Raw genomic sequence first — 12,179 nt, 5'->3', positions numbered from 1 at the left:
CTCTGCGCTGGTCCCCCCGCTGCCCTGCCCCTCCACAGAACTGAGCCGGGGGGATGCAAGTACAGAGCCTAGTGCAGCCCCAGCCGGTGCCCCTATTTCCTGAAGGGGGCTCAGCCTAGAGCCATGAGTCTGAGCCTGCCTCTGCCACTTTCCCCGGCCCTCCCTGGTGGTTAATCTGGCGGGAGCGTGGGCTGCTTGCAAACTCCTGAGTGCTGGGGCTTGTCCCGCTCCCCCTGGGGCCCCTTGGCCGGCAGCCCTGGGAGTGAGTGACAGGCCCAGAGATGGGACAAAGGCATTCTCCCCAGCCCTGCTGCCCCCTCAACCCCGAGTCCTAGCTGCACCACTGCTTCCCCTCCCCCTCCTCCCCCAGGCAGCCTGGCTGCTTGCCCTGCCTGTGAGTCAGCTGGGAGCAGCCCTGGAGGTGGCACCGGCTCTCGGCTGGGAGAGCCACACACCTTGGTACAGGCGAGAGGAGGCAGGGATCCCAGGGCTCCGGAGCGGGGAGAACGAGGGACAGGCCTGAGCCCCAGCTTGCCCCACCTCAAGCAGGGAGAGCGAAGACCGGAGCAGGTATTCCCCCACGCCGAGAGGAGGGGGAGCACCGTCCTGCTGGGAGGGGGGGGCATGAGCAATAAGAAGGGGCTGCCCCTGTGGTGGGGGTAGGTTCCTAGGGAGTGGGGAGGACCAGGACTGGGGCTGGGGTGTGGATTTGGGGCGGGCAAGCACCACCTTCACTCGGCGTGGGCAGGTGACAGCAGGGCACTGGCTGAGCGCCAGAGCTGTGCTGTACCAGCCGGGCAGGGAGCTCAGGGCACTGGCAGGTGGGTGGGGACCTGCAGGCAGTGCCTGGCATCAGCCCCAGCCCACACGAGGGGTGACAGGAGCAGCCTGCGTGAGCCCCCCACAGTAATGGCTTCCTGGGGGGCTCTGAGCAGCACAGACTGCACATGTATCCAGCCTGTCCTTGGCACCATGCATGGCCCCGGCATCCTCTCCAGGGAGTGTGGCAGCCGGGGGCTGTGGCTTCCCAGCCCTGTGATGGGCCTGGGGCTACTCGCAGGAGCCAGGCACTAGGGGGCTTCAACCCCCTTCACACCCTCCATCCACATGTGGCCCCAGACCCAGATCCCTGCCAGCCAGCGTGGACCATGTCCCAGTATGGCCAGCTCCAGCGCGTCCCCGGGTCAGGGACTGTGTTAGCCCTGCTGGCGGGCGCTAGCAGCCCCTTGGCTGCTGGGGCTTGGATTCAGGGCTCTTACCCTGGTGCCTCTGCACAGCAGGGGTGACGCATCCCAGCTCGGTCTGGGGCATCCAGGAGGGGCCCGTTGGGCTGTGACTAACCCCACAGTGCGCCTTGTGCTCCTGAGCCGTGGTGCCGGAGCAGGGACTCCTGTGTGCTCTGCCCCGCTCTGGCGCACGTCCTTCGGGCCGTGCTGGGAAGTGCGTGCAGGGCACGGCTGAGATCCCTGATCTCCATGAAAGTGGCCGGGGGCTCAGAGAGCGTTTTCCTGCTGCTGCCTGGGCTGCAGAGGACAGAGAAATGCCATCTTGGCTAATGACCCTTGGAGCATTCCTGACACCAGGGCCTAGCTCCCCTGCTGCGCAGCGCCTCTGCCGAGCCCTCAAGCAGGGGCACTGGGTGGGGTGGCAGCGCCACGCGGTCCCTTTTCCCTGGCCTCGGTGGGTTTGGCACTGCCCCGGGGATGCAGGCACCTGTCCCCAGTGAGCACACTGCAGCCAGGCAGGCCTGTCGTCCAGCTGCGCTCACTACCCTTTGGCCTGTGGGGAAGGGCTGAGCCGCTGGTGGGGTCGAGGATGCCCCAGCGTGAAGCAGCGCTTGGTACTCGTAGGCTGCAGCGCGGCTCTGGGCCGGGTCGCTGCATGGAGCTCACTGCTGCTCCCAGCATGGAGCCTGGAGGTCCAGCCAGAGCAGCTGCAATTTAACAAGGTGGGAGAGAGTCCTCAGTGAGGGCCCAGCCAGCCTCTGCAGCGCCCCCACCCCTGCTACTGCCCCTTGCCCTGAGCATCCAGCCCTCTTGTGACAGTCTCTTGGAGATGAGGCTGGGCGTTTCAGGGCTCTGGGCTATACAGCAGCCTGCAGAACTGGGGCTTGAGCGGCGGGAGGGCACATGGGACTGGCCAAGGCAGAGGCTGCTCAGGGCTGTGGCTACCTGGCACAAGGTCCCTGGTCAGCCCTAGGCCTTTAGGTTGCTACTGGCTGAATGAGCCCTGGGCATGGGAGCTGGGGGTGCAGAGCAGCAGGGCTGGGTCAGTGGCAGGGCAGCAGCAGGGACAGGGGGAGGAGTAGGGAGCGCCCAGCCCTGAGCCTCCCAGAGTACCTCTTGGGCTAATGCACGTGGCAGCGGCCCTGCTTTGGGGCAGCCTGTGTCCTCAGCCCCTGCTCCTGGAGCAGTCTGCTGGCAGGGGCAGTGCTGGAGGCCCGTGGGTCTGTCTCACCTGGGCAGGGGGATGGGGTCAGGACTCCTGGGTTCTAGTCTCTGCTCTGGCTGGGGTCTAGAGGGTAGAGTGGGGAGGAATGGGAGTCCAGCTCTGCCCCCAAGTCCCTCAGTGACCAGTGGTGAGTCACTCGAAGCCTCTGTGCCTCAGTTTCCTTCCTGCACACGGGGGTAGCCCTGCAGAGGGGGCTGTGAGGGGCCATCTGGGAATGCCGGAAGGGCTGGGGAGACACTCTGAGCACAGGTCCTGCAGGTGGGTTAGCTCTGCAGCAAGCCAGCAGCTGGGATTTCCCGGACTGCTTCCTCCAGCTGGGATCCCTGCTCCCATGGCAGTGCTGATGGGCTGGGGAGGGCCTCCCACCCTGTGACCACCACCATGCCCTATGGCTCAGGCTGTGCACTTCCACCAGCAACCTCCCCTCCCCTGCCTTGTGGCCAGAGCAATCCTCCTGTTGCCGGACAAGGGCGATTTCCCCCTGCCCTGGGGCATGGCCTATTGGCCAGGCATAGCCTGGCAGCTGCCCCTGGGGATCCTCCTCCCTATGGCTCCAGCTGCTCGCCAGCCCCCCAGGCTCCCTCGCCACCCTACCCCCTTCCTGTCCTTCATTAACAAAGGGGTGGGTGGCAGGGGCTTGGCCGGGGCTTGGCCCAGCACAGCCCCACAGCTTCCCTGCCGCTGTCCCTGAGCTCAGACGCCTGCAGCACCCACCTCCTGGTGCGGGGAGCCCCACGGGTCCATGGGGCACCCTGGCGGCTGGGTGGCACGTGGCTGTATCCTGCAGAGCTGGGGAAGGAGGAGCAGGCTTTGGGGCCTGAGGGGATCCCAGCTCCCTTCACTTGCACGGCATTAACGGCCAAGGCAGAAATGCCAGGCCCTCCCAGGCAGCTCTGCCCTGGTGCTCAGGGCAGCTGGGAGTGGGACGTTGGGGCCGCTGTGAGTGTCCCCCTTGGGGGGGGGGGGGGGCTTGGTGAGCATGCGGGATGGCTGCCAGAGCCCCCTAGTGACACGCGGCAATCTGTGGCTGTTGTGGGAGAGCCGAGGGGAACGGCAGGGGCCTTGGCGTGCCCAAGGGCCAGGGCACGTAGGCATGTGCCCTGTGCATGCACTGAGCCCAAAGCAGCGCAGGCCGGGGCCCTGCAGACAGGACCCTGCAGGGGGTGGCTCAGTCACCCCCCAGGAAGACCAGGCCTGGGCCAGGCAGGGGTGCTCCGAACGAAGCAGCTGCCCAGGACAAACCTGGTGAGGGGCCCCCGCCCAGCCCGTGGCTGACGCATGAAGCTCTCCGCTCGCCCCGGGCATGGGGTGGGCACGGCTCCATGCTGTGCAGCTGGCTTGGGCTTGCCCGGGCTTGCTGAGCTGGTTAGGCTGCACCGGGTATGTTCCTGTTTGCCTCTTGGCCTGGCGCCCGTCCTCTGCGTCTCCGCCATGCACCTGGGGCAGCTGGCTGGCTGAGCCCTCCGGCGATGCCCAGTCACCGGGGCCACGCAGGCCCCCGAGCCCAGGCTGCCCGGTCCCACCCTCCCACGTGCTCTCTTCCCCTGCAGGAGGCCTGACCCCCCAGTGCGGTGCTGGGGACGCAGACCCGCCGCATGGCGAAGGGCCCCAGCTGCTGCCACGGCTGCTGCCACGGCTGTGCCACCTGCCTGCTCGGCCTGTACAGCTGCCGCTGGGCCAAGAACAAGAGGAAAGGCCTGAGAACCACCAAGGTGAGTGGGTGGGAGCAGAGCAGAGCTTGGGCCCTTGGCCTGCCCCTCCCGCCGGGCCGCACGGAGAGAGCCTGGGCCTCCTGCTCATGGGGGGGCTGGAGACGGCATCTCCCTGTCCACTGCAGTGCGGCAGGTGGGGGGGCCCTTGTGGCCCAGGCTGTGGGTGCTGGGCAGCAAGCGCACCTGTCCTCATGCCCGCGGGCAGCTCTCCGTGGGGCACAGGGCAGCAGGTGCTGGGTCACGGCAGCGCTGCCCTGAGGGGGGCGCTCAGACATTCCCCTCTGCTCGAGGCACAGAGCCCTGCCGGGGCTGGGAGCATCGCCAAACACTGGGCCGGGGGCGCATGGCCCATCCCGTGCTTTGGGGGCATGACCATGGTGGGGGCAGGGGGGCAAGTCTCCTCTGGCACGGTTGCATTTCCTGGGAGCAGTGGTGACGTCAGACTCGCTCCCAGCCCTGCTGGGCTCCTGCACCCATCCCGCACCGCAGACAGCCCACAGCCTCCTGCGCGTGCCAGGGTCCCCAAGGCCCTGCAGTGCTGGGGGGCCGGGAGATCCCAGGGGCTCTGCAGGGCTGGGGCTGTTGGGGGATCCCAGGGGCTCTGCAGGCTCGGGGGCGGGGGGCCCTGGGAGCCTGAGGCCTCTAGCTCCCATGGGTGGGGCTGAGTAGCAGCTTGTCCCATCTTGTTGGGAATTTGAGAGCAAACTCTGATTAGAAACGTGCCCCGCTTGGCGGCAGCAGCAGCTCCCTGGGTGTGGGGCCGGCCTGAGGGCAGAGGACACCGTCTCTGGGTCGGTCCCTGCTTACGCTGCTTGGCTAGGGCACCCGGGCTGCCAGCACGCCCACATGTACTTAGTAACAGCACTGGAGGCTCTGTGCTTCCACCCAGGGTGTAATGTACCTGGCAGCCGCACAGGCAGGGCTTAATTTGTACCGAGCTGGGGTGGTACCGAGCGGCCGGGGGCATCCGTTATGAATGTCAAGTACGTTTTTTTTTTTTATCCCCAGCCCCTCTTCCATTGCACAGGGCGCTGAGGCCATGGGGAGGGGAAAGATGGGCCCAAGGTCACACAGCAAGTCGGGGAGGGGCTGAGAATAGAACCCAGGAGTCCTGGCCCCTGCTGTAAGGACTATTCCAACCCTAAGCTGTTTGAACCCCCACTCGTTCTTATGGGACTCCTGTGTCTGTGCCTGCCCCATTCGGGGCTGTGGCTCCATCCCGGCCTGCTCCCGAGGTGGGTAAAGCAGCACCCCCTGGGTGGTGATCACCACCCTCTTTCAGGGCTTGGGGGAGGTCCTGGTGCCTCTTCCCACTGTAGCGTGGAGGCAGGGGCGGGCAGAGCACAGAGCCAGGGAAGCAGCCGTGATGGCCTCTGGCACACAGCTGACACCCTGGCAGACAGGCGTGGGGCCAGGCTGCCCTGGGCTCTCCTGCGGACGCTCTGCATGCCCAGGTGGCTGATAGCTGCGCTGGAGGGGCCAGGGCGTGGCCGGTAGGAGCCTTGCAGTCTCTTACGTGTCCGCTTTGGTTTTCAGTGCGACTGTAGCTGGTTCTTCTTCCTCTTCTGCGTCTGCCTCTTCGCACTCGTATGGCTCTACCATGCCCTCATCCTCCTCAATGACTTCCACAACTTCAATGAGTGAGTACCCGTCTGGACCCTCCCTGCCCCCCCCCGCCTGTCTCCCCCCCCCCCCCCCCCCCCCCCATTGCTCCCTCCCCCCACCGTCTGCCTCCCCCAGCACCTGGCCCCTCCCTTCCCCACCCCCAGTGTCTGGCGCCTCCCTTCCCCACCCAGCGCAAAGCACCTCCCTTCCCCACCGTCTGTGCCTGCCCCTGGTGCCCCCAGCACCCAGCCTCGTCTGACTGTCCCCTCTGCTTGGCAGGTTCCTCTTCAGACAGACGCAGTGGTGGGTAGACTGGTCCCTGCCCCTGCTCGGAGTCACGGTGCTGCTGGTCACCTATTCGGCCCTGCTGCTGGTAGGTCCTGTTCTCTGGGGCCCTTGCTGCATCCTACCTGCTGGAGACACTGCTCCAGATCTGCTGTGCTGAGCTTGCTCAGGTCCTCTGCTCTTTGGAAGCTTCTGAACGACGCTGATTGGCCCGGGGGGGGCAGGGGCCAGGGCCCAAGGGGTTGGGCTGGCCCGGGGGGGGCTGGGGCCAGGGCCCAAGGGGTTGGGCTGGCCCGGGGGCCCTGGCTGTCTGAGCAGGGCCCTGCTCTCTGAGATCAGAGTGTCCCAGGAGGGCTGCTGGGCGGGGGCTCAGGAGCTGTCCTTGCAGGAAGCTGGAGAGGGTATCCTAGAATCATAGGAGTGGAAGGGACCTCGAGAGGTCATCTAGCCCAGTCCCCTGCGCTCATGGCAGGACTAATTATTATCTAGACCATCCCTGACAGGTGTTTGTCTAGCCTGCTCTTAAACATCTCCAGTGATGGAGATTCCACCACATCCCTAGGCAATTTATTCCAGTGCTTAACCACCCTGATAGGTAGGAAGTTTTTCCTAATGTCCAACCTAAACCTCCCTCGCTGCAATTTAAGCCCCTTGCTTCTTGTCCTAGCCTCAGAGGTTAAGAACAATAATTCTTCTTCCTCCTCCTTGTAACAACCTTTTATGTACTTGAAAACTGTGATCATGTCCCCTCTCAGTCTTCTCTTTTCCAGACTAAACAAGCTCAGTTATTTCAATCTTCCCTCATGGGTCATATTTTCTAGGCCTTTAATCATTTGTGTTGCTCTTCTCTGGACTTTCTCCAATTTGTCTACATCTTTCCTGAAATGTGGCGCCCAGAACTGGACACAATACTCCAGTTGAGGCCTAATCAGCACAGAGTAGAGTGGAAGAATTACTTCTCGTGGCTTGCTCACAACACTCCTGCTAATACGTCCCAGAATGATGTTTGCTTTTTTTGCAACAGCGTTACACTGTTGACTTATATTTAGCTTGTGGTCCACTATGACCCCCAGATCCCTTTCCGCAGTACTCCTTCCTAGGCATTCATTTCCCATTTTGTATGTGTGCAATTGATTGTTCCTTCCTAAATGGAGTACTTTGCATTTGTCCTTATTGAATTTCATCCTATTTACTTTAGACCATTTCTCCAGTTTGTCTAGATCATTTTGAATTTTAATCCTGTCCTCCAAAGCACTTGCAACCCCTCCCAGCTTGGTATCGTCCGCAAACTTTATAAGTGTACTCTCTATGCCATTATCTAAATCACTTATGAAGCTATTGAACAGAATCAGACCCAGACCCAGACCCAGAACTGATCCCTGCGGGACCCCACTCATTATGCCCTTCCAGCATGACTGTGAACCACTAATAGCTACTGTCTAGGAATGATTTTCCAACCAGTTATGCACCCACCTTATAGTAGCTCCATCTAGGTTGTATTTCCCTAGTTTGTTTGAGACAGTCATGCAAGATAGTATCAAAAGCCTTACTAAAGTCAAGATATACCACATCTACCGCTTCTCCCCACCCCCCACATCTACAAGGCTTGTTACCTTGTCAAAGAAAGCTATCAGGTTGGTTTGACACAGTTTGTTCTTGACAAATCCATGCTGACTGTTACTTATCACCTTATCTTCTAAGTGTTTGCAAATTGCTTGCTTATTTATTTGCTCCATTATCTTTCCGGGTACAGAGGTTAAGCTGGTCTGTAATTCCCCGGGTTGTTCTTTGCCCTTTTTCCAGTCAGCTGGAATCTCTCCCTCTTCTATAACTTTTCAAAGATAATTGCTAATGGCTCCAATCTCTCCTCAGTCAACTCCTTGAGTATTCTAGGATGCATTTCATCAGGCCTTGGTGACTTGAAACATCTAACTTGTAATTTTTAACTTGTTTTCCTATTTTAGCCTCTGATCCTATCTCATTCACTACGTTAGACATCCAATCGCCACCAACCTGCTTGGTGAAAACCGAAACAAAGAAGTCATTAAGTACCTCTGCCACTTCCACATTTTCTGTTCTTTCCCTCCCTGCCCCCTCATTGAGTAACAGGCCTACCCTGTCCTTGCTCTTCCTCTTCCTTCTAATGTATCTGTAGAAGGTTTTCTTGTTACCCTTTATGTCTCTAGATAGTTTGACTTGCTTCCCTGGGATCTTACCTACCAACTCCGAGTTTGCTAAAGTCTGCTTTCTTGAAATCCGTTGTCTTTATTGTGCTGTTGTCCCTCCTACCATTCCTTAGAATCATGAACGCCACCATTTCATGATCACTTTCAAATTCTCAACCAGTTCCTCCCTATTTGTCAACATCAAATCTAGAACAACCTCCCCCCAGTAGCTTTCTTCACCTTCTGAAATAAAAAATTGTCTCCAATACATTCCAAGAACTTGTTGGATAATCTGTGCCCTGCTGTGTTATTTTTCCCAACAGATGTCTGGGTAGTTGAAGTCCCTCATCACCACCAAGTCCTGAGCTTTGGATGTTTTTGTTAGCTGTTTTTTTTTTTTTTTTTTTTTTTTTTTTTTAAAGCCTCATCCACTTCTTCTTCTTCCTGGTTTGGTGGTCTGTAGTAGACCCTTACCATGACATCACCCTTGTTTTTTACCCCTTTTATCCTTACCCAGAGACTTTCAACAAGTGTCTCCTATTTCCATCACAACCTCAGTCCAAGAGTATACTTTTTTTAATATATAAGGCAACACCTCCTCCCTTTTTTCTGTGCCTGTCCTTCCTGAGCAAGTTGTACCCATCTATACCAGTATTCCAGTCATGTGTATTGTCCTACCAAGTCTCTGTGATGCCAGCTATGTCATAGTTGTCTTTATTTACTAGCATTTCGAGTTCTTCCTGCTTATTCCCCATACGTCTCGTATTAGTATACAGACATCTCAGATACCGATTTGATTTTCCCCCCGCCCCAGTTCTGTCTTCTCTCTCTCCTTTATCCCTGCTCTAACAACTCATGCTCCCCACAAATTCCAACCCTTCTCCCAGGTCTCCATGTATTCCAGCTCCAGCATCTCCCTTGTTCCTCTTGCAGGTTCTCGCTCTGTGCCTGCAGCTCTGTGGCCAGCCCTTGAAGTTGCATTGTCTGCACAAGGTAAGGGCCAGCTGGATCCTGACACTCGGTGCATCCTGCACAGCCCATCCCCACCCGAACTAGCATCCAAGCCCTGCCCCAGCCCCCGGCGCCTCCGCACCTATAAGGACAGGGTTTGTTTCGCCTCTCGGGGGGCAATAGCTGCTCCGGGGGACAGCACCTGGCATGGTCAGCCCTGGGAGGCCCCCTGCAGTGGACCAGACACCACCACCACCCCCCCCCGAGGTCTCACTTTTCCTCCAGGGTGAGCCATGAGGCTTCACTGCCCCCTTAGGCCCAACCCCTATGGCTCCAGCCCTCCTGCTTCCCACTGTGAGATCTGGTCAGCCAGTGCCGCTGGGAGAGACTGGAACCTAGTGCGGGGATCAACGCACTCAGCCAGTATCCGTAGTGATGCTCCAAGTGGGGCCAGCTGGAGCACGTGGGCAGGGTCAGCGCAGAGCTGAGGGCTAAAGCCCAGCCCAGCTAACTCAGCCACGCTGGCATGAGCGGGCTGCAAAGCCCCGACTCGCTCTTCTCCCCCAGGCCTTCTGCCCCGAGCTGGGGGATGGCGCGGAGAGGTGGGGAAATCCTGTCCCTTTGGGTCGCTACACGTCCATGTCCCGGTGACGGGGTTCGCTGTCCTCTTCTCGGACTCCCCACTGATGCAGGGTTGGCCTTGGCCAGTCTTTCCACTGAGGCATCCCGGGTCGGACAGCCAGGTGATATTCATCCCGATGTCTCTTAGCCTGCCCTGAGAGCAGAGTCCTGCCCCCCGACCCCTCTGCACTGGGTAACCATATGAAATAGGGGAACCCTGAGGCACACATCGTATTCACAATAACATTACAGACCATTTCCCCCTTTGCCACGGGGAGTCGAGCTCCGCGTTTAACCCGGGGCAGCAGGGCTCCAAGAGGGGAGGGACCCAGCATATGCAGGGTGAGGGCAGGAGCAGGGACCCCAGCTGCAGGGGTCGGCTCACCCTGCCCAGGGGAGGGTAGGCCCCGGCAGGGTCCCCGGCTGCTCTGTGGTGTCCAAAATGCATCTGGTCCTAACTGCCCCGTGCCCTGCCCCCCCCCCCCAGTGCCTGCTGATCCTCACTGCCCTGGTCGTGGCCGCAGCCTTCGTCGCACTCGATGTGAAGTGGACTGAGCAGTGGCAGAGCGCGCGCATCTCTCTGCAGGTGAGAGCAGAGGCAGAGCCCTTCCCATGGCCCAAGGGCTCTCCCTATGGCAAGGGGGAGGGGATCCTGTGGTTAGCCCCAGCCCCAGCGAGGTTTGGCTGATTCTCCCGCCAGGCCTGTCTGACTCCTGCAGCTCCCCCCTGCAACAGGCCCTGTGTCGCTCCAGGCTAGGGCCCTCCGGGGGCTCACACTGAGCGCCAGGTGCTGCACGGCCCCGATGAGAATAAATAGCCCCTCCCAGAGCCCTGGGGCAAAGCCGCCTGGCTCCCAGAACCTGTCCCTCCTCCATTCACTCCTCTTGGTATGGTCACTTCAAACCCAGCGATGCCAGCTGCTGGGCAGCCCAGCGGGCCGGGCCCAGCCCAGCAAGGGGGAGCCCTGGGGGGCTGGCTGTTCCTGGCAGGTGCAGGGAAGCCTGGCATGAGGGGTGGGCTGCTGGGAGCTCTGGGTCGGTGTGTCTGAGAGCATGGAACCGGAGTTCATAGCTGGGCACTGAGTGGTGCTGGTGTGTCTGCCCCACAGGCAACAGGCCCCTTCCTGCACATCGGAGCCGTGGCAGGCGTGACACTGCTCGCCTGGCCTGTGGCCGACTGCTTCTATCGTACTCGCCGTGCAGGTATTCCTGGGTCCCGGGGTGCTGAGCAGGGGTGGGGCCATGGGGACTCGGCTTTTGGGTCAGTTCACCCTCCCACACCTCCCCTCTGGTGCTGAGCAAAGGCCTGTCTGCATCCTGCCGCCGGCATGCAGCTGCCCTGATGCCATAGCCCTGCTGCGCTGTGGTGCCTGCTCCCCAGGGCTGCACCCAGAGATGGGCCATAAACACTGTCCCAGCAGGACCCCAGAGCTGTCCCTGCACCGCCTCACCTGAGGATGGACTAGTGCCCAGCATTTGCCCTGAAAGCGTAGGCTGGGAGGCAGCTCTCCCTTTGTTCTCAGCCATGCAGGGTCTAGGACATGCGGCAGGGGGTTCCCCTTCCCTCCATGCACACGCGTCCTAGCCAGCACCCCCATGGCTCAGTCCTTTCCTGGACTGGGAGCTCTGCAGGGCTGGGGCAGCTGCCGCATGACAGCCGGGAGCCCCAAACGCCAGCGACCTGGGCAGGGGCTATGTGGGCAGTGCCCTGGCGGGAAGGGTCTGTGCAGGCCCAGCCACACAGCGCTGCTTGGTGCCCAGAGCCCATCCGGGCTGGGGCTGCCCACACACCTAAGCAGGCGGCTTGGCACAGTGCAGGGTGGCCAGAGGCACCTCCGAGCCCCTGGCTAAGGGCTGCTCTGCAGGGGGCACCTATCTCCATGGCTGGGGAGCAGAGGGGGGACCTGTTGCTCCCTATTCTCAGGCAGGGGTGGGGAGCCTCCCTGCCCCCCCCCCCCCACACACACACTGCAGGGGGAGCAGCCCTGGCTAATCCCTTCCCACCTCCAAGTGCCTGCGGTGAGGCTGTCCCTGACCAAGCTCTGCTGTGTCCGTGTGTCTGTCTGCAGCCCCCAAGGTGCTGCTCCTGCTGGTGTATTTTGGTGTGACAGCTGCGCTGTACCTGGCTCCCCTGATGATCTCCTCGCCCTGCCTCATGGAGGAGAACAAGCTGCCCCCCAAACCAGCGCTGGCCGGGCACCGTGGGGCCCCCATGGTGAGTAACCTGTGCCCAAGGGCAGCTGCCCTCCCCGCCTGCAGTGGGCATGAGCCCTCCCTGCTCAGCCTGGGACGCACCAGCTGCCCGCAAGCGCTGTGCTTGGGAGCAGGCAGGAGCTGCTCCCACCACCGAGGGACAGCTTGGAGGCAAAGGCAGGTTACAGCCCTCAGCG

General features: G+C 60.9%; 1 protein-coding gene across 1 annotated transcript in view; it reads left to right on the top strand.

The window, feature by feature from the left end:
- Positions 1–4,046: 4,046 nt before the first annotated feature.
- Positions 4,047–12,179, top strand: part of GDPD2 (glycerophosphodiester phosphodiesterase domain containing 2) — a 16,598-nt gene continuing 8,465 nt past the window's right edge. Inside the window, exons 1-7 of the mRNA XM_029911868.1 lie at positions 4,047–4,163; positions 5,700–5,803; positions 6,048–6,141; positions 9,152–9,211; positions 10,278–10,376; positions 10,899–10,992; positions 11,859–12,004. Of these exons, the coding sequence (XP_029767728.1) occupies positions 4,047–4,163; positions 5,700–5,803; positions 6,048–6,141; positions 9,152–9,211; positions 10,278–10,376; positions 10,899–10,992; positions 11,859–12,004 (714 nt within the window). The remainder of the gene's footprint in view (positions 4,164–5,699; positions 5,804–6,047; positions 6,142–9,151; positions 9,212–10,277; positions 10,377–10,898; positions 10,993–11,858; positions 12,005–12,179) is intronic.

Source organism: Terrapene carolina, unplaced genomic scaffold (assembly GCF_002925995.2).
Source record: "Terrapene carolina triunguis isolate 2854851 unplaced genomic scaffold, T_m_triunguis-2.0 Scaffold131, whole genome shotgun sequence".
NCBI classification, from domain to species: domain Eukaryota; kingdom Metazoa; phylum Chordata; order Testudines; family Emydidae; genus Terrapene; species Terrapene triunguis.
Note: the sequence above shows the minus strand (reverse complement) of the source record. Positions and strands in the feature narration are given on the sequence as shown.